Source organism: Herpailurus yagouaroundi, unplaced genomic scaffold, assembly GCF_014898765.1.
Source record: "Herpailurus yagouaroundi ecotype Mexico unplaced genomic scaffold, PumYag 197, whole genome shotgun sequence".
NCBI lineage: Eukaryota > Metazoa > Chordata > Mammalia > Carnivora > Felidae > Herpailurus > Herpailurus yagouaroundi.
In genome coordinates, this window is record NW_024412428.1 from 27,556,966 (window position 1) to 27,582,385 (window position 25,420).

Consider the following 25,420-nt stretch of genomic DNA (forward strand, 5'->3'; position numbering starts at 1 on the left):
TGATACAGTGCCTAGCACATAGTTAGTGCTCCGTAAATAATGTGGAACAAATGAACGTTATTCACCTGTGCAAATGACAGAACCACATCATAGGAGCCAGGGCAGCTAATTAGGTTCTTTATGTAACAACATTCTGTGTCCGTGGAGAGTGGAGAAATTCCGATTGCACATCATTTTTCCTTAAAGCAAGGCTCAGCGATTGGGATATGCATCACTGAAATCATATTTTGTGCCAATCTACTTCAGATTTACTGATAGGTTTAAAACAACAGGTGTATTTTGGACAATGATTGAGTGCTACAATCATAGCTTTGCTGTTTTCAATGTACAATTTCTTCTTTAGCATCTGCTATTTCTTTCCTCTTTCCATTCTTCACAACCATCAAGAAACATTTATCCGCGAATGTCAAGTGCCTTATATTATGGTTTCCTGTGCCTTCCTAAGTTGCTTGTTTTCTTACATCTCTTTCAAGTGAGTAACCAGCAGAGTTGGGACAGCTCCCCACATAAATTTCCATGAGGTCGAGGATCTAGTCCATCGCTAATGTTTCCTCACCATGGTAAGCCATAAAATGTTCAGGGGCCCCTCCAGGTCAAATGGTTGTCCTGCAGGGCATTAGGAACTTGTGCACAATATCATTTTCTTCTCGTGACATAGCATGACACAAACTGTTCTTTTTTGAGCGACGAAGCCTCTATTTTTGATCTGGCTACGTTCTTGCATACAAATCCCTTATAAATTATTTTTCAAATTCTGAGGTTCACTAATTCAATTAAATCCATTCTTAATTTTTAATTAAATCTGCATTTCTCCTGGTAACCTTTGGAAAGATGGAAGCCACAATACCATATTGGAGAGAATGGAATCACAGAGCAAGACAGACGGAAAAGAGAGGCACAGTATCACAAGGCAGGTCCTCTTATAAATTTATTTTTGTACCAAAAAAATGAACATTCAAAGGCAATGTTTTTACTGTACAATATAAAATATCATCTCCTATATTAAAAAGGGATTTTTTGCTGATAAGCCACTGATAACTTTTCCATTAAAAAAACCCCACAAAATTTACAATTTGCAGCACTTGTAGAAAAAACACCTGTTCAATAATTATATAAATACTCCTGACAGATTCCAGTAGCCCATTATGTATACTTTTTGGCAATGTCAGCTTTCTAAAGTCAATTAGCTTCTAAATTTGAAAGGCACCTGGTGGCCAACATCCTGCTTATTATTCAAGGCATCCATTTTAATTTTTTTGCGCAGACTTGACAAGCCTGAAAAATCTACTAAGTTAAAAAGAATAAAGAAATATGATACAGTTGATAGTAGCAAAAAAACCACATTTTTTTTCCCCCTTAGCTACAAGTTTTCCCCAGGGGATTTACAAAGTGCACCAGTTAAATATGTCTGTACATTTAAAACATTAAATATGTCAACAGCAAGACATTTTTTAAATATTTTGAATCAAATACTATGGCACAAATATAATTTACAATACTTTGCACAGAAAACATTACATCTGAAATATAACTTTAGATATCATATAAAAATACATATATTTTCTCTCCTCATTAGAAAAAGTATTTATCTGCAGGTTCCAGCATGATGTAACAATTCAAAAGAACTTAACCCTTCTGGTGATCATCCATTTGCAATGAGAGGACACCCTCTCCACTTGAGTGGCACCGTGGCGCATAACCACAGGCCAGATCCAGAGAATTAACCCCTCCCGTAGTCCGCATGAAGGCAACCATAATTGCTCCTATGGCCTAATTCTAGGAATTCGTTACAAAATTTAAAAACCTTTATGTCAGAAAGCCCTCGGACTGTAACAACCTAAGCCAACATCTCCCATTGGCTGTAAATACATGTGCTCTCTATAGTCAAAAGCATGGAAAGAGTCTTCTTGTACCATTATGGGTCATACCCCTTAGTAGTCTCACATCTATATACATCCTTCTTGGCTTGTTTACAAAAAATTTTCCATACCTCCTAGGAAATACATAATAACGCTCCAAAAAATGGGGCTCAATCTATATCTAGAACTTTAAAAGCCCCAAAGTATGTTGCATCTTGATCTGGATCCAGTAGTGAAGGGTTGGATACCTCGATGCTTATTTCCTCACCAGACCGTAGCTTAAAAAATCCTCCAACATTTATGGAATAAAAATGGAATTCAGAATTCCCTGACCAGTATTTGGTGCTACCTCCTTTCATCAGGGTATGAGAGCTCGGGATTTTGATGCTGGTTTTAGTGACATACACCATCAGCTGAAGATACTCTGTGGCGAGGTCTCCTGAAGTTTCATGATGTCGAAAGCAAATGTTGGCATACAGGAAATAAAAGCCATCTTGGTTAACTATTAGTTTTCCATTGCTGAAAGTCATGTTGGAGATCTTGGCCCAACCTCGGTCATGGTACCAGGAGGACAGGCTCACTTTGTGGGAACCTGAGGGGAGGAAAGGCACATGATTTAAAATCTGTCCCTCTGAGGAGAAGGACATCCTCACGATTCTATGAGGTTGGAGAAAAACAGCATAATAGTCATGGTTCCAATCGGAGAATACCTCGTCAGAATTTACTTTCGAAAAGGGCAGAGAAACATTAAGATGTGCTTAGCGCTCTCTGCTAGACATCTGAGAGAGTACAAAGACAAAAACCCAGTTTTCCTTCCCTGAAGGGGACTACAGGACATGACCGATAGGTGTGGTGTATTCAGATAAGAAGCAAGGCATATGCCCTGAGAGCCAAGGTGCAGACAGATAATTGCCATGGGAATTCAAAAGAAAGAGAGTTTGGTTCCTCCCAGAAGAATCAAGAATGACTTTGTTGAATTGCAACTGAGTCTGAGAACTTAAAATAGGTACAGGAGTCAGCCAACAGAATCAGAAAGATCATTTAAGGCTGAAGACAGAGAATAAGCCAAAGGCAGTTGATACAGGAAAGCAAGAGACAAGTATAGGAAGAGAATTTCCAGACTCTGCTTGACTCCAATGGTTCCAATCCCTGTCCAAGAATAGTATATTTCCTGAACTCCACACCTTATCCACAGGAGGGTGCTAGAGTGAGCCTGAGAAGCCATTAGAGGCACTGCGGCCTCTAGGACCCACAGTAGCACTTTTTTCTTTTTCATTGGAGGTCCCGCCTCAGGTCATCCCAGATTATAGCATCCGGAATGTAAATATCACCCCAAATGTAACTATCATTTCAAATGTCCGTATCATCCCATGGCCCCCAGTGAATCAAGACAAGACTGCAAGACTCACAAACAGTAGTAAAATAATTCCTCCAGGCTGGTAAACAGCCACCTAAACCATCGACAAAGTAAACAAAATTCAAGAAGTTTCCCATCTGAAATTATCCCATGTTTCCCTCTTCTTACTCTACTCTGTGTTCAGTCTTTTTCTCAATTAATGACTTGTCTTATAGTTTATCTCCTATGATGACTCTTAACAGAGAGAAGCAGAAAGGTAAAGTCTACTCTCTCAGTGGGAGAATTAGCTAGTATTAGACCAAGGGCTCAGACATATAGTCTGGAAAGACAAGAAAGGAATAGGAAACCGAGAGGGGAGAAAAGACAGGAGCCTTGACCACATATCACTCCCACTGTTAGCCAGTCCATTGGAAGGAATGTCCATATTCCCCACTAACCACCTCTCTTTTTATTCATCCACTCATCCATTCACCAATCCATTAGTTGATCAGTCATTCAATAAATATCTGTGTGGGGTCTTCTATGGAGACACTCTGCCCATAATAAAGAACTTTATCAAGCACTATGACCTCACGGCATTTAGCACTACTAGTGGAGAAAATGAGAAACAAGCAAGTAAAATAAAATAGAAAATAGAGTAGTTTCATTGCTGCATATCGCGTGACACTTGGTTGAAGTTCAGTTAAAGCATCTAACTGCCAAGTGAAAGCTGCAGAAATTAACGGTGATCAGAAGCACTCGGCCCACCGAGGGGACGAAGGCACCAGCGGACAGGGAGAATCCAATCAGAGGTGGATGGGCTTGTGGTCAGCAAGGAAAACTGTTGGTGCAAAGAATGGAATGCACACAGCATGCAGAGAAGAAAGGGAGGACAGCCGTCAGCATGAATGCGAAGGAGGACTCAAGAACAGAGAAGGGCAGGAGACAGGAAGAGAAAACTATCCTGTGATCAGGTTGAGGGACCTCGCGTGACAAGCCTGGGTTTCCATGACTGATGAGGCATGCTGACGACCTTTCACCCCAGCCCCTCATCCCCCGTGGTCAGTGCCAGTACGTGCGGGACAAGAGGCTTCTCCAAATATTTAGCCTGAGCAGCCCCCTTAAGAAAGCCATGTCGTCCGGCCTCCCCAAATACTTCCCAGTGCATTTATTCAAGCAGCTTTGAAAAAACCCATAAGCTAGCAATCAATATAAGGCAGATTCTCGGTTTTTTCTTATGTTTAAATAAACAGAAAACAGAGGCCAAAAATGAGCACGCCAAGTTAAAGCCCCCTTTCTCTGAAGACCAGTACTGGCCCAAACCAGGAGATAAATGGACTCAAGGAGCTGTTGGCTCAGCCAGAGAAGCAAATGCTATTTTCTTAAACAGAAGCATACACTACTGCATTTCACTCAGTCACAAACTCAATAACCGTCGGAAAATAACTAGGAGTTTTGCCTTGTTTTTTGGCAATGATTTGATGCTAGGTGCCTGAAGAGAACGAAAACACGCTTGCTATTGCCAAACAGACTTTGGCACACAGAGCAATGCAATATTTATCATATGCCGTTTAAAATGAACCGGAAAGATAAATGCAGAGTACATTCATAGCACACACAGCTGAGACGTCAGTATTAATTTGATTGCATTTGCTAATATGCAAAATAGTTGTCACTCAGAAAATTCGTGTAGCGTCAGTGTGAGGCACACACACATGCACAGAGAGAACATTTGTTTATGAAGCAGGTACCTGGGACAGGACGGATAGTTTAGGAAAATGTGCTACAAACCAAAGAGTTGGCTTCTCAGCTTCTATGTCTACAGTCGGGAAACATCTCTCTGCGGCCCATGCTATGATAGTGGCTGCAAAATCATTACCAAAACTTGGATATTTTTTTTTAACTCCAAGAAAAATGAGCCTTAAATGATTTTTTAGAACAAAGTGGAATATGGATAATTATTTAATTAAACTCAAATAATAATAACAACTTGCTTTCATGGAGTGCTTACTGTATGCCAGCTTCTGTAAGAGCATGCTCCGACATCGCCTCATTCAGTCTCCACAGCCACCCCACGAGGTGGATGTGATCACCATCCCCTGAAGAAGCTGATACACAAATTATTCCAATAATTTGCATGAGGTCATACAGCCAATGAGGTACAGTGGGCCTCACACCCCGGCTGTCAGACTTCAGAGCCCCTGCTATTAAAACCACATTCATCTATTTCTTACAGGAAAATAAGAACATAAGAGCTCTGAATTTACTTCTCTCTGACAAAGCCAACTGGCCACAGGGTCCTAATATGATAGACTGTAGTGTAAAAACTGTGGACTTGGGAACGAACTAGAGTGGAGTTCAACTTCCAGTCTTGTCACCACCGTGACCTGGGCAGATGTACCTCACGGACCTCAGTTTCCTTGTCTGCGAAATGAATGACAATCACTCACCTTGCGTGCTTGTAGCAAGGATTGGAGATAATGAATTCAGTGAGATGCCTGGTACATAGAGTACGTTGGACAAAGGTCATGATGATGATGATGGTAATGTCAACTGACGCCCTATCATAATCCTCTTTGTAACCTTTTTGATGTTCATCTATCCCAAGTAGAGTGGCCAGTGGGGATTACATGATGGAACAGCAGGGGCATTAAAGTAGATAGAGGCACAGAGCTCTGAGTTTCTTCATTTCTAAAAGATAATCAGCTTTCCAGTGCATTGAGCTAAATTCTTGCCCAGAGAAAGCGATAAGCCCTTGGAGAAGGAGGAATAGGTTTCCTTTTCTAGGGGGCTACTGCCTCTTAAATATTACACTGTCAAGCCACTACCTGGAACTCTGCAAGAGATACATCCATGAACTTCATGGGTTGGCAATGGGGATGTATCAACTTTGGTTTGGGTAAATACAGATGAACGTAACAAGAGACTGTCCTTCCCATCGTGCAACCTCAACTGGCAGTCATTAAAAATAGGCACCCATTCTGATGATCTAAAATTGAAGCGAGGACATCCATTCTGGCAGAGTTGAGAGTAACTATTTCTACAATAGAGATTATCAACCGAACGCCAAATGATCTTTCTTCTGATCTAGAAGTTAAGGGCTCTCAAACTTTAGTAACAGGACAATAATACTTTTGAGTATTCAAATGGGCCTGATAAAGGACTTTTGAAATCTTTTTCAGGCTGGATGCTAACGGAACTTACCTGAGGGGATGTCAGTGGCATTAATAGTGAGATGAGCAAAAGGCTGGGTATCAGGCTTGCCCCTCCTGGCCAGTTCTAGCCACGAACCTTCCATCATAGCTGGAGATGAGAGAAACCACGTTAGCCCAAAGAGTTCTGGCCCTATATGATTTCAAATATTCATGTAGATCTGTGCTTACCTTTCTCTGCTCTGATGTGTTGTGATCTAACTAGATGTTGTAATTCCTGCAATAAAAAGAAAAAAAAATCTTACTTGTATATTCACTCTTTCCATCAATCAGTAAGAATTCAGTACTGTTGGAAATACAATAAATTAATTTTCTTTCCTTCAAACTATGCCAGACATATATAGGCAGTGAAATTCTTTGGTGTTCTAGGTAGCTATCAAGAGAATTTCATCCCTAAGAATTATGTCTGTATGCTTAAAAAATAGACCACACACGTGCCATCTAATAAAATACTTTGGACGATAAGAGGAAATAAAAGACATTGTAAATTATAAAACCTGGAATAATTAAACATAATTAAGAATTTGTAGCAGGTACACAAATGAAGATGAAGTTACCCAGGAAAAAAACAATTACCACAGAATATATAACCCTCTTAAATCTTTAGGGAGGCTCTTTTTATATCTATTTCATCAGTGAATTCCTGTTATGACACTGAAGCTTGGCCCACAGCAAAGAGAATAATGCCCAGCTCCCAATGATTAATTTTTTATTTAAAAATATCACGGTGCATTTAAAGTACTATATGGAAGTCTAAGAGCTTTTGGAGGATCAATAGTTAAGTTTAAATACTGCCACAAAGAGGTTTAGAAACAAACCAGAAAAAGAAAGAGCACAAGTATATAACGAGCGTAGGTAATGGCATAACTCAATTTGAGCCCTGAGAATGAAGCATCCAACTACATGCCCACCTGAATCAAGACCTCAGCTACCGTTAAATAGTAAGGTGGAGTAGGTAAAACCTCAGGTTTAACTTCAATTCAAATCCCTTATCAGCCACCTACTTATACTAAGGACATTCATAGCACCTCCTCTATCATGAGGTGGGTGTTAAGATTAAATGACATAATGCATGTAGCAGAGTGTCTCTGGTAATTCAAATACCTAGATACTAGAAACACTCTGGAGAGATGCCTAATTCCTCTGTTACTGGGATGACCATCCATGGTAACCTTCTCCTCAGCCCCCTGCCCCATCCCATGATGTTTAAAACATTAGCCATATAGCTTAAGTTCTTTGAGTGTCTGGAGAGAAGGGCTTTGAGATAGGTGATAGATAGATAGATGATAGATAGATAGACAGACAAAGGCAAACTGTAACTTCAACTGTTAACAGTTGGAAGGGTTCTAGAGATAAGATAACACTGAATTGTCTCTCTGCCCTCAGGACTCCCAAGAGAGATAAGAATCTATACTTTTAAAGACCCTTGGAGAAAATAGCACAACTGTTTTCTGTTACCTAAAGAAGTCAGTCTGACTTTTACAAGGAACCATGGTTGCTCATCCAGGGCTACATTCTCCCCGTGCCTTGACCCAGAACATGCACTACAAAGCTCTGGGAGCATGGTTTGCAGGAAGTACTAAGCAAATTGTGGCAGCCCCTTTTGAGCTGTGCAATGGCCCTTACCAGACCTTCTTCTTCCCACTCCATCCAAGATTTATTTTTCTCCCCTGCTGACCTCCAATCACCCAAGTCTCTTCTTGTGACCTTTTGATTCCCAATGGTACTCTGATTTCTGGAATTTCCTGTATTTAGTCTCCCCTGTATTTACAACAGAGATTTATATATACAAAATGTACCTTTATACATTGTGTATATTTTTATGCATATATATGCATATATATATACATATACATATACACACAATGCATCTTTATACATTTTACATATTCACACATTTATAATGGAGATATATATACTTGTACATTGTATATATATATTTTTTATATTTTATTTTATTCTTAAATTTATTGTCAAATTGGTTTCCATACCACACCCAGTGCTCCTCCCATATATTTATACATTTATAGTATAATATGTCTTTATAGATTGTGAATATCTTTATACATATGTATATGCAATGTGTCTTTACCTGATTACTATCTCTTAAAAGATTGGAATAGGAACCTTGATGACAGAGCAACAGAAATTTAAAGCTACTTTCATTTTCCCTCTAGCCCTGACCTGCCTCATCCTCAGAGGGGAGAGGGAGGAGGGAGAAAGGAAGCAAAATTGAGTGTGTCCACAAATGTCTGGTCCGTGCTTTTCTATGGAGAAAAACACACATCTTATGGAGAAAAGCATGGAGATTACCTATATGCCAGCTCAGTAGCTCTTGGGCTTGAGCGTGCATCACAGTCTCCCAGAGGGCGTGTTGAAACACAGTGTCTGACCCAGTAAGGTCTTGGGTGGGACCTGAGAATTTGCATTTCTAACAGGTGCACTGGTGCTCCAGGCCTAAGGCCTCAATTTGAGAACAACATTCCCTCTGACATCCCAAAAGATTTCAGAGATGGGCAAATCTGAAATACGTTTGAAGCTTCAGACCCAGGCAAAGAAGCAGCAGACTAAAGCCAGTGATGAAATGGGCAGGAAAGGTTGTTCTCTCCCACCTGGGAAAAAACTGCCCATTCAATCAGTGACTTCTAGGTCAGAACCGTGACAGAAACTTTTCATTACAAGAAAATTCAATAACCAGCACCAGTCAGAAGCACTTTCAATGACTGCTTAAAAAAAAAAAAAAAAAAAAAAAGCCAAATACCAAAAAAGCCAAAACAAAAAATTTAAAAAAAAACCCTAACGTGTCATGACCCAGGACGAATTAAAACTCTAGCTAGAGACCCATCAGGCCATGCTGCTTTCATGTTATATTTGTTTTTAGGTACTCAAGACTTGCAGTTCCTCTCAGAAGCCCTACAAGGGAAGTCTCCATGTGAAAAGGGAGTACATGATGTGTGTAAAAGCTAAAGCTTATACATTTGTACACACAGTATATCTTTATACAAGCATATATCTTTATAGCTTTATATATATATATATTCATGTGTATTATATATATATATATATATATATATATATATATATGTATCTTTACCTCACTCCCGATTTTTTGGACTCTAACATGAGTGTTATTTATGTGCATGGATGTCAACCATGAAGAACATTCTTCTCAGACTACTCCTTTAGGGTACCCAGGCCCCAACTCCAGCCAGTCTAATGTAACTAGTCTGATACTGACTTGGTATTTTTAAAAAGAATCTAAGTGAGTTTTTTCATGTTTATTTATTTTTGAGCGAGTGCAAGCAGGGGAGGGGCAAACTGAGGGGGACGGAAGATCCAAAGCAGGCTCTGAGCTGACGGGGGCTCGAACTCACCAACCGCAAGATCATGACCTGAGCTGAAGTCCGACACTAAACCAACTGAGCCACCCAGGGGCCCCTCCAGGTGATTCTAACATAGGGCAGGCGCTGACAAACATTATTACTAATTAAGTGCTCCCGTGAATGGTTGTTTGGTGACATCTTCTCTGGTCACAGATTAATTATATTCTCACAACTTACATATATCCTGCATATTCATACTGAAAATTAAATTACCCCTTACATTTGTAGCCAACAAAGTAGTTTCCCTTGTATTGTCGTATTTGATTCTTTTTTTAATCAATTTTCAACGTTTATTTATTTTTGGGACAGAGAGAGACAGAGCATGAATGGGGGAGGGGCAGAGAGAGAGAGACACAGAATCGGAAACAGGCTCCAGGCTCTGAGCCGTCAGCCCAGAGCCCGACGCAGGGCTCGAACTCCCGGACCGCGAGATCGTGACCTGGCTGAAGTCGGACGCTTAACCGACTGCGCCACCCAGGCGCCCCTTGATTCTTATTAGAATCAGAGGCTGGGTAATTATCACTAACCTGATTTTTCAGACTGAGAAATGGAGGCTGAAAGAGAATAAGGACTGCCCTAATTAAGGCTGGGACTAGAACCTCTGCCTTCTGACTTCTCTTTTAGAGCTCTATGCCCACCTCCCTTTACAAGATGGAATCCTCAAATACACACCTGAAAGCTGGCAGAAAAGTTTCGTGGGCTGGTGATGAGGTTCAGAACCTGCTACCCCAAAATATGATGTCTTGGCATAGTGAATATTTTTAGCGGAAGGAATTTGAGAAATGGCAGGTGCAGTAAGGACTCCCTGACCTTGTCCTTCTTCTCTGAAGCAGGTCATAAGACCATCATGAGAGAGTGCTGTCCTCATAACTGGCGGAAAGGAGCATCCTTATCTCCAAGATGGAAGGACGCCAAGAAGAATCTGAGGGAATGGGCCTCCTCAGTTTACTTAGCTCAGACCCTTTGCCCTATCACATTTTCCCACTTCACCAAACCTGGTATAAAAACCAATCAGGTTAGGGGCACCTGGGTAGCTCAGTCGGTTGAGCGTCCGACTTCGGCTCAGGTCATGATCTTGCCCTCTGTGAGTTCGAGCCCCATGTCAGGCTCTATGCTGACAGCTCAGAACCTGGAGCGTGCTTCTGATTCTGTGTCTCCCTCTCTCTCTGCCCCTCCCCTGCTCATGCGCTGTCTCTCTCTCTCAAAAATAAATATACATTAAAAAAAAATTTTTAAAAATCAGGTTAACCATTTCTTCAGGTCTTCATTTCTTTATGAAGTCTATATTCAATAAATGTGTATGCTCTTCTCTTATTAATCTTTCTTTCATCAGTCTAATTTATGAAGTCCCAACTGGAGAACCTAAGTGGGTAGAGGGACTGACTACACCTGTCAAGAAATCCTTAGAGGGTGTTTTCCTCCCTGAAGTAGAAATTCTAAAAGGAGGTTTCCCTTCCCTGGGGATCTGGTGCCTAGTACCTGCCAGCAACCTGGAAAACCTGACAGAAAGCTGCCTTTGTTTTTAAGTTTTTATTTATTTATTGTTGAGAGAGAGAGAGAGAGAGAGATGGAGAGAGAGAATCCCACACAGTGCTGAGCCTGACATGGGGCTCGAACTCACGAACCCGATCATGACCTGAGCTGAAATCAAGAGTCAGAGGCTTATAACCGACTGAGCCACCCAGGCGTCCCAAAAAAGGAGTCTTGACATCAGGAAATATGGTCTTGGAATTCCCAGGGTCTTCAGAAAATCACTGTCTGAGACCGGGCTGAGCCATGTTCAGGGCTTGGCTGGTCAACCGCCCAAACTACAGCCTGCAGACCTTGGGCATGAGGGGCACCGTGTCTCCGGATGGAACACTGTCAAGCCCACTCCACACAGTAGGAGCCACTCGGCTTTGTCAGTTTTCTCAAGGATCGGATACTTTGCTACGTATATACCGACCACGGACCTTTCTTGAATGCCCCCTAATATTTTTAATTTTCAAGATTACAGGAAACCTTCTAAAGGAGCACTGGTACTCCAGCCCAACTGACAATTCCATTTGTTGTCTAAGCAGTGCATTTACATTTATTTTCACCCACTTTCGTCCTCTACTGCTGTTGCACTAATTAGAGTATCTTAAAACGTGCAGTTCTTTATTCCCAAACCTTATCACTCAGACATCGCTTCTGGTTTCTTTGAATTCAGAAAGTTCTGATCATTTAATCCGGGGAAAACAGTACAAAGGATATCCCATCTCCTTCCCTCTGAACAAATTATTCAGATGAAAGAGATCTTTTTTAGAATGTTGTGTGTGATTTATCCTACTTTAAAGCCAGCTGTAAGTTAAAAAAAAAAAAACAAAACAAAAACGCACTCTCTGGACAAACATCCAGTGCATAGTGGACCATAAAGAAGTACAGGTAGTTGACATACCTCCCAGCAGGAAGCAGGAAGTTTCCAAGGTGAGGAAGTCAGGCAGAGGGTCCTCCTAAGGTCTCAGGTCTTTGCTAAGAGCCACAAGAGAGAAGCCACCGTCTGCTCTCCCAGGAAGACCAGCGATCTGCCTTCTCAGAAGACAGCGTGTTTAGCATCTATTACGTGCCAGGGACAGAAAGAATGGCCCCGTGGTTTCTATCAACCATCCATGACAACTAGGATCATTACCTATAAGCTACCAAGAAAACTCACATGAATGAATGAATTTATTTTAAGGTCACGCTGTAACAAGTAGGCTTTCCAGCAAAATTATGCATTTTTAGATAAGCGTAATTTGGACCTAAATTATGATAGCTTCATTTAACCCTTCAAAACAGGACAAGAAGGAAAGCAGGACTGCTGGTAGGCAGCCAAAGAAATTGCAGCCAAGTCAGGGACGAAAGAAAGCCTCTGACATACTGCCACCTAGCGGCCGCCGTCCCGCATTGACAAGCCTGGGATGCCGCAGCCAGGCTCTGCAGATTTGAAATTGCTGTCGCCCCCGCTCCAAAGTCTAAAAACAATAGAGATGAGGAGATTTCACAACATGTTTTAATCTTCTCATTGTGGTATTTTCCTATTTAGACTGCAAAACTCAGTTTCATCTTTGCTGTCGGAGTACGTCTGAACAGACAGGAAAACAACCGATACAAAAAAAAAATTTTTTTTAATTTCGACTTTTATTTCACTCATAGAGAAATGTTGTGATTTCACAATTTCTCCTCCAGGAAAGAAAGCGCACAAAGGATTGATGTGATTGTGTAACTGTGGTCTCTAGGATTGCTTCTTTTCAGCTTCTCCCGAGCTCAAGAGCCAAGAAGCACCCAACCCAGAGTGTGGCAGGGTAAATTTGAAGAGTACGGACCGTGTCTTCAATCTGATGCAACAGGCTCTTTCAGACATCTTCTAATGTATTTTAGGGTCTTTCGCCAAACCTGGGGAGGTGGGAGACATCCCAGAACTGGCTCGATCTTGACAGTCAAAGCCACTTAGGAGAGATTACACTCCATAAGAATAAATACAAATACCTATGAGTATTTTCAACTCCTTTGGGTAGTTAGGAGGATTTTGCTCCAGGTAATTTAAACATTTACAGCAAATGTTCAGCCCGCCTTTGAAAACTCAGTTGGACGACTGCCCCAAACAAGACTTTGAGAACATTCCGATCCGACAGTGAATGTTATCAAGTTGGTCTTATTTGCTTGATTGCAGTGTTTTATTATCTTACAAAATGATACAAGTAGATTTCAGCTCCCACCGGAGGACATTCCTAGCTTTAACGATTCCCGGAAAAGGTCAAGTTGCTGGAGGCTGGGCTTCTCGGACTGAAAAATCCCACCTGTGCATTGTGCTGTGAATTGTGTGATCCGTGTGGTGCCTGTCAGTCAGAGCACAGAAGAAGCAATTTGTACGGCCAGATGCCTCGGAAACCACTGGCACCAGCTCGTAGCTGGGGTCTCAGGTGGCTGCCTCCCTCTGCAGTACCAGCAGCAGCTGCAGGGACATCTGGTTGGTTGAACAAGGATTTAACACCCCGTTTGCCAGATATAATACACGGTTCATACACTTGTTAACATATGTAATGCGTTCGTTTTAACATCTTAATGATACCCTTCATGTAATTCTTCTCCAACCTAGTTACAAGAATGGTGTATTCATCAGCCGAGTTAGCACATGAATACCACACATGGGTTGTTTCTGAAAACGAATAGGTTTCCTATTCCTGCCGAGAAGTCCTGCAGACTTCCGCCTCGCCTCGTGAAGCGCTCAGAGATCCATCCCCTTGGTGCCACCAAGTACAACTGCCTTCCTTCAAGCTTTCCTCCTTTCTCATCAGGATTAGGAGAACAGCCTCCTACCTCTCTGCCAGGCTCTTGCTTTCCTCCAACTGATCTCTGCTGCTGGAGCAATCCTAAAGTACACGGAGGAGTATGTTCCCTCTCTGAACATCCTCCCGGGTGCTGCGCAAGGACGTCGGGGGCAGGCCCACAGGCCTCACCTGGGCTTACAAGGTCCCGTACGATGTCCTGGTGACCGCTCTGCGCTCTCTTGCTACTCCTCCCCGGGGCCCCCAGACCCCACCTTTGAGGCCACTCGGGACACCACTGGTGCCAGCCATGCAGAACTACTTCCAATCCGTCTCCACCGCGAGCATCCTGCCCTCCCTTCCATACAGACCTTGTCTCCAAGGGCTCTCCCAGAGAGACACGGCTCACGGTCTTATCAACAGCTCTTTATCTGTAAGGGTTTTATCGTCCATGTATTCTTGGTTTACAAGGTACAGAAAGAATACCCAGCTGTTGTGCACCAGCTAAAGAGACAGAATTAGTACGGGTGTCTCAGCCTCTTGCTTCCCCCCCCCCCCAAAGCTCACACCGACCTTCTAATCCACAGGATATGAGGGGAACACATTATATGCACCTGGATGGAGCGGGGGGGCCCTTAGTTCCTTTGAGCTGTCAGTGGTAACAACAGTCCAAAGATAGCCTCGAAGCAAAGAGCTTTAAGAGCAGGATCCCTTGAATGTTGCCTAAATACATGTTATGAAAGGTACGGCACAGCCCGCGTTCCTCACCCTTCAGGTCCCAGGACAATGGGAGAGGAGCACGGGGGAGGGGGAAGGACAGCTCTTGACCATCCCCACTGGGGACAGGGGGAGGAGGACCGGTGAGGGGGGCAGGTACACGGGGCGTTGGGGTCACCAATCCTGAAAGGAAGGGCCGTCTCTGATGTACTTGTAATTCTACACTTTGATCCCCCAGATTACTTATTTCTTAATATTTACAAATTTTTTATATTTACAAAATTTAATATTTACAAAAAATTTATATTTACAAAACTTAATATTTACAAAATTCACCCAGGGCCAAAGTTTACTCAACACGGATTCTATCCACAGCCCACAGCCCCGGCACCCCACCTCTTAACCGCCTCATTTGTTTGCCTCCTAACTAAATCAGCCACCGCCGTCCCCGTGACCACCTCTGGAAATTCTCAGCGAAGAACTTTACCAAGACGTAGGCTGGTCTCCTCCTCCCACCGAGGGCAGTCAGCGGGGGCTTGTTTCTCCCGAAAGAAATCTGCTGATTGGAAAAGACACATCTTTGCACACAGATAATGCTCTCTCCCCACCAAAGGGCTGGCGAAGAGCGTGCCCTTGTTTTCCTAAAAGAGAGTGATGCTTTCCTGGCAGCGCACTGGCTATGCTGGGAATAGAAAATTAGTTTTTATTGTTTAACCTTCATGGCTTAAATGAGGAAGCTTCTGCTACAGTTAAAGGTCCCCTAGGGTTTTCATAAAGTTGCCTTATGACAGCAATATTAGTCTTCATAAAGAGCCCAATTTCAAAATGTCTTGCACTATGGTACTCGTTTACAACGTTTAATCGAAGGGCCTGGCAGAGGAACTGCTGTGTAGCGTCTTGGGCCAACCCTGCTATTTACCATGTCTCCGCTTTCCTCTGCCACTGGAAACAATAATGCCACCTTAACACTGGCAGAGCTTTGACATTCACTGAGCCTCGTGTCCTCGGAAGAAGGCGAACCCACACAGACCCTCCCCAAAGTATCGGACGGCTAGGAATGTGACTCCGAGGGGCACAGAGGTCCCGGGCCAGCCACTGCGGACAAATAAGGCCAGGGAGGAAGGGGCGGGGTGGCCAGTCAAGGTCCTCCAGCCTCAAGGTCCTTTAACGTGTTCACGCCCCAAAGGTCGAAACTCCTCTCTGCAAGATGCAGGATAAGCGTCAGGCTCGGGAGTGACTCCCGGCCCTTTGCGAGTCTTCCTGAGCATGCGTAATGTGGCCAGCTTCTGGCAATATCAAACAACTAGCCATGTGATGACACTAAGAGCAGGGATGAGCAGCGCTCGCTCACTTGTTCATTACACTGGTTCTTCCTTCCACTGGGCACCTACTGTGGCACCTACTGTGTGCCTGTCACCGGGGAGGGAAACTAAACATCACACAGCCCCATCCTTGGAAAGTTCACGCCATTCTCCTGCAATGGATGTACTGAATGACAGGGGTGAATAACGAGGCCCTGGGCGAGCACAGGAGAAGCTCCTAACCCAAAGGTGGGCAGGCGGGCATCAGTAGGGGCCTGCTTTAGCAAGTAAGGACTGTGCTGAAATTTGAAAGACAATCAGAGAACTAACTACACGAGAAAGGCCTGGAATAGCATGTGAAAGACTAGGCGCAAACACCCATCTTTCATTCATCCATCCATCCGTTCCACAAAGTTTATTGATGGCCGCTAGGGGCCAGGCATCCCGTGCGGTGCTGAGGATGCTGTGTTTCTGGGAGAGATACCATCTGTGCCCTCACTTGCCTTGGATCACAGCAGGGAAGTAGAGTGGGGAAGGGCACAGCTAGGTTAGGGAGCTTCTAGCATTTTACTGTGGCGGGGCCTCTGAGCACAGGCTGAGCACAGAGTGATGGGACGGCATACAAGATAATGAGGCTGGAGAGGCAGGGGTGAGAATGAGGTTTCCAGAACATAAAAGAGTTTGTGTTATGTGTCCAGCAGCTCAGACTTTATCCTGTTGGTTTCAGGGGTCCTGTAGGACTACAGGATGGGGTGGCCACTTGCAGTGACCCAGGCAAGAAACAATGACAGCGACACAGGGGTTAAGGTGACAACAACAGTGACTGGGTGGAGAGAAGTCACTGAAGGTTTTGTAAGGAGGCAGAACCCACAGGACGGGGGCGAGACGAAGAGTTGGTAATGGAGAGTGTAAGACCATCTTCTGGCTTGGGGTTGGGGTGATGGAGATGATGGTCTGGTCCTTCACTGTGAAAGGGTTCGATGAGATAAGAAGCAGGTACAGACACTGAGAGGAAGAGTTCCAGAGTCCTCCAAAACTTTCTGATGAATATGAGCCTCCTGCTTTAGAGTTATTATCATTTTTACTCCTATCACCACCACCACCATCACCACCCAAGGTTCTCAAAAGGTAAAGATTAGGGGCGAGGGAAGCACCCTAGTGATGAGGAAGCTAGGTGCAAACAAAACTCTCTCGGACCCGAAATCTCAAAAAGTTCAAGCAAACCTGTGTCATCATTTTGGCTACAGACTGCTCTCTGCAACTTTCAAAACCCACCTTTTCCACCACACAGACTTGCTCCTACTTCTCAAATATAGTCACTTAAATTCACCAAAGGCTTCCCTGTACCCCAGTGGCTCTCACCTCTTCTTAGGATGCTATCCTGGTCCCAGGTGCTATCTCCATTCCCACCCTGAAGCCTTCTTTTAAAGACAGGCCAGCCCTTTTCAGGGGGGATTTCTGAAATCACAAAGTCTACTCCCGAACTACCAACGCTTCTCATTTATTTTTTGAAACGAGGTCCCCAAGTGATTCTTAAGATCAGGCAGGTTTGGGAGACTGTTCTAGGGAACAACATTCTCTCCACTTCCACAGGTTATATTTCCCCCAGGATGAGCCACTTTGGGGGAGCAACCCAATCTATCCTTTGCCACTTCCCCTTCCAGCCAAGGACCCTCAGTTTTATTCATTTGTAAAACTGTAGCTCAAGATCCCAAGCCACAAAATGAGATGCTGTCTTCCAGGCATGTCTTTCCTTACCAAGTCCAAATATCTTTTCTTCCATCCTAGGGTACTTCTAGCACAAAGATAGGCCCACCTCTGCTGGTGCCAGTCACTGTTATTTCCTCTTGCAAACTCTTCTATCTTTTGCCCTGGGTCTCCCTGAGATTGAGCACACCATAGCCTATTGCTGGCTACAAGGCAGTAGATGGCCTTGGTTTTGTAGGAAAATTCTGTGGGTCTTACTTCAGCTTTCCCATAACAACAGCTTTCATAAATGCCAGATATGATTGGGGTCGATGGAGTTGCAGTTCCCAAAACTGTTATGGTGTAGATGAAATCCCATTGGAAAACCACTACATGACTAACATCTTGATTTGGGAACACCAGTGCCCCCAAACCCCAAGTTTCCTTGTGGGTTTACAAGAAATTTTCTTGGGATACATACATACTCCTATACAAAGGCAAAGCGATAATGAATGGGGTTTAATTTTTCCCCTTGCGTTTGTTATGTGTGTATTTCACGAAAAAACCAATTGAGATATAATGGCTATATAACAACCGTCATGATTACAACTTCATAAATATTTAAGATCTACTCAAATTTTAATTGATTTCTTATGTACTTTAATTTTAAAAGTGCAAATAGTCTTCTTATAATAATTGACATAGGAATTCTAAAGGATCACCTCTCTATTTGGAGAAAACAACCATTTAATCTGATAAACTTTTTGGCTTTAATGTTCTTGAATCCATAAAATCCACTAAAAACTGTGCAGATGACAGTCAAGGTTCATTCAAAGATCACAGATGTGGAGCTGTATATGCCTAAACAAACCTTTGAAAGTTCCTCCATAAGATGCATGCTGTTAAATCTACTTTTAAATTTCTCTCTCTCCTGGAATCCAGATAATCCTAAAGTACTTTAACTTTTAGAAAAGGAAATCTTAGTCATTCAAATTTTTCATAGATTTATGTAACAAAGTCAACTCTGCTCATAGAGTGAACCCACTCCTGCCTAAACAGGGTTTAGTGAGTATCGGAGGCTGGTCACTGTCCCTTAGAATGAAGCCTCTCCTCTTCCCAGTTATGGGAAACCCCCTTCCTCAAGCCTGGGTGCAAATGGCAACTCAGCTAGAGACGATACGGTGCAGCCTCCCTTGCAGCAAGATGTGGTCGTATGAGTAAGTCCCAGCCAACAGGATGCTGCTAGAAGTGACGGCATATAAGCTCCCAGGGACCACATTTGCCTTCTCTCTCTCCCTGGAAATATCAACAAATGGAAAAGCCAACCTGGACCAAGAGATGGCAGGTATGGAAGGTACCAGCTGAGGATGGGGGAGCCTCCCTGCTAGCCCTGGACTGCTCACCCCGGATTATTGCACAAACTTCTGTCTTATTGAGTTATGGAGTGAGGGTTCTCTTTGTTACAACAATGTAGACTGTGCTACATAACAATGAATATTTCCTTAGGGATCAAAGCACTGAAAATCCGTGGGTACACCATTTTTTTTTTTAAGGTTGATTTATTTATTTTGAGAGAGAGAGAGAGAGAGAGAGAGCATGAGCAGGGGAGGGCCAGAGAGACAGGGAGAGAGAGAATCACAAGCAGGCTTCGCACTGTTCAGCACAGAGCCCGACCCAGGGCTCAGTCTCACAAACCATGAGATCATGGCCTGAGCTAAAACCAAGAGTCGCACGCTCAACCAAGTGAACCACTCAGGCACTCCGAGGGTACACTGTTCTTCATATGAGGAGACAGTTTTATTTACACTGTGAATCTTACAGGAGATGAGACCAAATATGCACTGATACTCAGGGAATAAAGTAAGAATTCCAGGTAAGAATTAATTGTTCAATAATGGTGGTTCTGGTTTTACTCCCCATTTTCCACTAAGCTTTTGGAAGCTCAAAGTGGCTCAGTCAGTTGAGCGTCCCACTCCAGTTCAGGTCATGATCTCAGAGCTTGTGAGTTCGAGCCCCATGTTGGGCTCTGTGCTGACAGCTCAGAGCCTGGAGCGTGCTTCTGATTCTGTGTCTCCCTCTCTCTGCCCTTCCCCTGCTCATACTCTGTCTCTGTCTCTCTCTCTCTCTCTCTGTCTCTCTCTCTCAAAAATAAATAAACATTAAAAAAAAGAATATGCCAACAAGATAGTTTATTGGTAGTCATTACCATCTTTGGCTTTTCTGCAATGAAATTAGAGAGTTTTATAAAATGATACTTAAATAAGCCAGAGCTGTGTTTTCAGTTCACATTACAGGCCTGCCTCTAGGTAGTTTATAAGCTATGGAAAGGCAGAAACCTGAGGAAAGCATGTCTAAAGGAAGAAGCCCGGATGGAGATAAGTTTCAACAAAAATTATCTGTATTACTGTATCTGTGTTGGAGCCTTATAGCCTCTGGCTATAATATTAATAATTATCCATTATAACATTGGTTAAGACATCAGATAAATGAGAACCAGGCTACTAACACTGTGGCTTTATGAGTTGGTCGATGACCCATGTTTATTTAAAAATCTTAGCTCAGAGTTCCAGAAGTCATTTATCATTTATTTGTTCTTTTCCTTCATTCTTTTTTTTTTTTTTAATTTTTTTTTTCAACGTTTATTTATTTTTGGGACAGAGAGAGACAGAGCATGAACGGGGGAGGGGCAAAGAGAGAGGGAGACACAGAATCGGAAACAGGCTCCAGGCTCTGAGCCATCAGCCCAGAGCCCGACGCGGGGCTCGAACTCCCGGACCGCGAGATCGTGACCTGGCTGAAGTCGGACGCTTAACCGACTGCGCCACCCAGGCGCCCCTCTTTTCCTTCATTCTTGAGACTACATTATGTGTGACGTAGTCAAAGGTGAGCAAAAGAGCTGTACTTCTTGTCCTGATGGAGCCTGCACCTTCGTTCCACGACCTCTAAACACTTCCGATTATATGGCTTTTTGGGGGAAAATGTCTTAATGCTCCCAAACACGGATATTTATTAATGTAAGTATTAAACAAAATAGTCCTGTATATTAGGTACATTATAGAATAGTCACAAAAATGTTTTAAAAGCTAGTATTAAAAAGATCCATATACATGTAGGGGGCGCCCGGGTGGCTCAGTCAGTTAAGCGTCCAACTCTTGATTTCGCTCTCCACTCGTGATCTCGTCTCGGATCAAGCCCCACACTGGGCTCCACGCTGAGCAAGGCGTCTACTTAAGATTCTCTCTCCCTCTCTCTCTGAACCTCTCCCCCACTCATGCACACGCGCTCTCTCTCTCTCTCTCTCTCTCTCTCTCTCTCAAAATAAATAAATAAATAAAAAAATAAAGTCATATATGTGTAAATCTTCATGCTGCCTTCCCACATCGGGGGGTGGGGGGGAGAGGGGTTATCTTGAATGCACGGAACACCCCACATTAATCTCTCTCCTCCATATCATTCTTTCAAATACTTTTCAAAGTAAGTTTCGGGATGGTTTTTCACAAACAGGTACTCAATGGGAAATCAACAACTGGACACACGAAAATCGAAAGTCAAGTCACAGCCCTGAGTGTTCAGAATGTACATTTAGTGCATACACACATGGTTTTCCACGGGGACTGACCAGGAGACCTAAGGACCAAGGGCCCCCCGCTCAGGCCCGAGCTCACCACTCCACTCCTCAGGCTGGCAGAGGCCAGAAAGGCTGCCAAAGCTGGAAACAAGAATTGCTTTATAAATTGGACACCATATTTGTACTAGTGTTTTCTTTATTGTCATAGACTGTTATGATAGACTTTGTAAATTGTGGTTGGTAGGGCTGGATCGCTAAGAGGCTTTCAGAGTTCTGTGCTAAAGGGGAAAAAAAGCCAAGAAAGCCCAGCCACAAACAAAAAAAAAGGGAGAAAAACAGCATTACTTGTCTGACCAAAGACAGGCTAGGTAAACACCGCTTTTGCACACATATAATGTAATATTGTGCTTATGTCTAGCATTTGTTACCACTGGATGGGTTGATCTTTCAATAATGATTGCAGCCTCACATGTAATTTTCTTTTACGGGTTCACTCAATATCTATGTTAGAACTAAAACTGAGATACAGACCTACTTATGGACGCCTGATGCCTCCATTCTATTTTCAGCATTGGCAAGAGAAATGAGAAGTCTGATTATTTTGGCAGGATGTGGAGAATGTCATATTAACCAATAATCTTCATCAAAGGATAACACAGCCGGCAAATCACTATTTGGCGAAAGTAAGAGAAGGCTAAGTCTTGGGGTACCGGAGAAGTTATGGCAAAGTGCCTAGCACGGTATGTGCACTTAATAAACGTGGCTTGATTCTTTTTTTTTTTTTAATTAAAAAAAATTTTTTTTTAATTTATTTTTGAGGCAGAGCGTGAGCGGGGGAGGGGCAGAGAGAAAGGGAGACACAGAATCCAAAGCAGGCTCCCGGCTCTGAGCGGTCAGCACAGAGCCCGACGCAGGGCTCGAACCCACAGTCTGTGAGATCACGACCTGAGCCGAAGTCGGATGCTCAACTGACGGAGCCACCCGGGTGCCCCAAACATGGCTTGATTCTAATCATACGGTATGGAGAACACCCATCTCCTTCCTAAACAGTCTCTTGTCTGGGGGAAGAAATGGCATTTTCCACCTCCAAACACACATTGGTATGTTATGACGGCTCCTTACTCTTTAAAAAGGATTGTCTGTGTGTAGTGTTATTACCCATGAATAATGGGTAAAACCTTATAGCACAGCAACAAAAAATGCGCTATTAACAACAAAGTTCTACTCATCCTCTGAGTCATACTGATCTGTAAATACAATGCAAACTGTGCGCCTTTCATAAGAAGAGTTGATCATTCTTGTCTGCCCACAAATCTTTCTCCTTTGGCTTGCCAGCTACTGAAGCGCTAAGATGAGTTTTACTTATTTGGAACGAGGCACCATGTCTCCAACAGGCTCCTAAAATAGTGAAAATTCTGCCATTGTTGCTCATTTTAAGTACAGACTGGCTTGTCCTACTATCTAGGCAGTCACTTAGAAAGCTCAAAGGAAATGGGACAGTGAGCAGGTAAGTTCTGAGGGGGCAGCTGGGGGCAGAAAAGTCCACCGGAGCTGCGGAAGGCGTGGGACTGCCAGAGAGTAGAGAGTAGCCATTGGCCACCCAGTACTCTCTCCAGCTGGGATTTGTTTTCACCTTGGACATGAAGTAAGGCTATCACTTTTCAAAAATAGTAAACAAATCCTCCCAGTACTAGGTTTGAATAATTCAAGCGATGCCCACTTATTTAAAACAATGTTATATTATACTAAATTGAATACACACATTCACACCTCCAGTAAGGTCTACTTTAAGGTGTTTGGTCTCATTCTCAGGTCAGGACTTTGCATAGTTACGTCTTTACCTTGTAAATACCCACGTAGAGTTTTCTACTTTAATCTCCATAAGCTTTGTCCATGCCTTGCTAAGTTTATTTTTAGGGCTCTTTAAAAATTAAAAACAGAATCTTTCTTTTGTGTTTTCTTTGTCTTTCCTTTTTTTTTTTTTTTTTAAAGATTTTATTTTTGAGCAATCTCCACACCCAATGTGGGGCTTGAACCTGCAACCCCAAGATCAAGAATCACACGCTCCACTGACTGAGCCAGCCAGGCACTTTTATATTTTCTAATTCTTGTTTGAAATAGGGACAGCTAGTGATTATTACTTATTAATTTTTACAAACTGATTTATTTGGCTTGCAGCCTTTTGGTCCTTTTGAATTTTCCCAAGTATACAATCAGCATATGCAAATTTTGCCTTTTCCGTATCTGTGTGTGTATATTCACATATGCTTTCTGATTTCATTCTCTTGTATAATTACATTAGCTAGTATTCTGAACAATGTTAAATAATGCAGGGACACTAGGCATCTTTGTTGTGTCCCTGACTTTAAGAAAATGTTTCTGTTTTTCATCATTAGCTACCTTTTAGTTTGAGGTATTTAGAAAAACATCAAGAATCCATCTGGTTCTGTTTTCTAATGGATTTTAAGCATCAGAAATAAATGCGAAATTTTGTCAATCACTTCTTAGTATCTACGAGATGCTAATGTTTTTCTCTTTTGACTGGTTAAAATGAACTACACTTGCATTCTCCTAAATAAATGTTAATGCTATCTGTTCTTCTTTTTAATTGTTTTTTAAATGTTTCCTTATTTTTGAGAGACAGAAAGAGACAGAGTGCAAGCGGGAGAGGGGCAGAGAGAGAGGGAGACACAGAATCTGAAACAGGTTCCAGGCTCTGAGCTGTCAGCACAGAGCCGATGCAGGGCTCGAACTCACAAACCATGAGATCATGACCCGAGCCAAAGTCGGACGCTTAACTGACTGAGCCACCCAGGTGCCCTTATCTGCTCTTCCTAATATTTTTTATTTTCAAAATTATCATGGCTGATCTCATTCTTCCAGGAAAACAAAACAAAACAAAACAAAACAGCCTAAGGATAATTTTTAAGAACGAGGACACCTGTGAAATTAAAAGCTTATCTCTTCATTGTAAGGCGTTACAATATAAGTCAGTTCACACACAAAATAAGGAGACAACCACTTACCGAAGCAGAATTACCTTAATTAGGGGTTTGGTTTTTAACTAATAGATTACCCCCTCGTACATGTAAATCATTGTTTATAGATAGTTTGCTCAACATTGGGGAGATAGGATAAAAAGCAAGCCAATGAAAATAAAACATAAAATGAAACAAAAATATGAACAGACTAACTCTGAAAGTAAGATGCAAACAGAATCTATAAAGATCATGTTTAATTTTTTTTCTTCCTTTCTTTCTTTTTCTTTCTTTTTCTTTTCTTTCTGATGCATGAAATAATGATGTAAGTTGGAAACTGGTGGTATCTTAGATTTGACAAAATACAGCAAATATCAGCTTTATGGGTCACACAAAACAGCTTCATCTCCCTACTTCTAGCTCCGATACACTTTTTTCTAAAAATGCTATTACTAGGGGCGTGTGGGTGGCTCAGTCATTTGAGCACCCGACTCTTGATTTCATCTCAGGTCATGATCCCAGGGTCTTGGGATCAAGACCTGCATCAGGATCTCAGGCTCTGCGCTGACAGCATGGAGCCTGCTTGGAATTCTCTCTCTCCCTCTCTCTTTGCCCCTCCCCAGCTTGCACACACGTGTGCACACACTTCCTCTCTCTCTCTCTCAAAATAAATAAATAAACATTAAAAAAATGCTATTACTCTATTGGAGTTTTTAAAAAATAAACTAAATTAAAATTCAATTTAGATTTAAGGAGTTTGAGACCTTTAGGATTTACTCGAAGATGATCAGAAATAGACCAGAGAGCTGCAAACTAGAGACTGGGATATATGGGTGCATGTAAGAATCCACACAGATGTGCATGCTAGAATTCACTGGAGTCACTGGGTTCTCCCCAGTTTTTGGTGGAGTCAGTCCGTAAAATACTTCCAAGGCTGCAAAATTCTTGAGTGACTCTATTCAGAAAAGTAGGACGCACAGTTATGACAGTGTTTCTCACTTAGAGCTGTCAATGTAAGAGAAGTCACTGGTCTTCCCCAACCCCATCTCCTCCCTTCTCACCCAGCTCTCCCAGAAAAAGAGAAAACGGACGCAGTTTCCATCTTGGGCGCC

The 25,420-nt window shown here is 42.7% G+C and overlaps 1 protein-coding gene across 1 annotated transcript in view; it reads right to left on the minus strand.

Annotated features, from left to right (window-relative positions):
- Window positions 1-915: 915 nt before the first annotated feature.
- TNFSF11 (TNF superfamily member 11) overlaps window positions 916-25,420 on the minus strand; it is a 32,638-nt gene continuing 8,133 nt past the window's right edge. Inside the window, exons 3-5 of the mRNA XM_040448531.1 lie at window positions 6,579-6,624; window positions 6,400-6,498; window positions 916-2,451 (exon numbers count right to left, since the gene is read on the minus strand). Of these exons, the coding sequence (XP_040304465.1) occupies window positions 2,030-2,451; window positions 6,400-6,498; window positions 6,579-6,624 (567 nt within the window). The 3' untranslated portion in view covers window positions 916-2,029. The remainder of the gene's footprint in view (window positions 2,452-6,399; window positions 6,499-6,578; window positions 6,625-25,420) is intronic.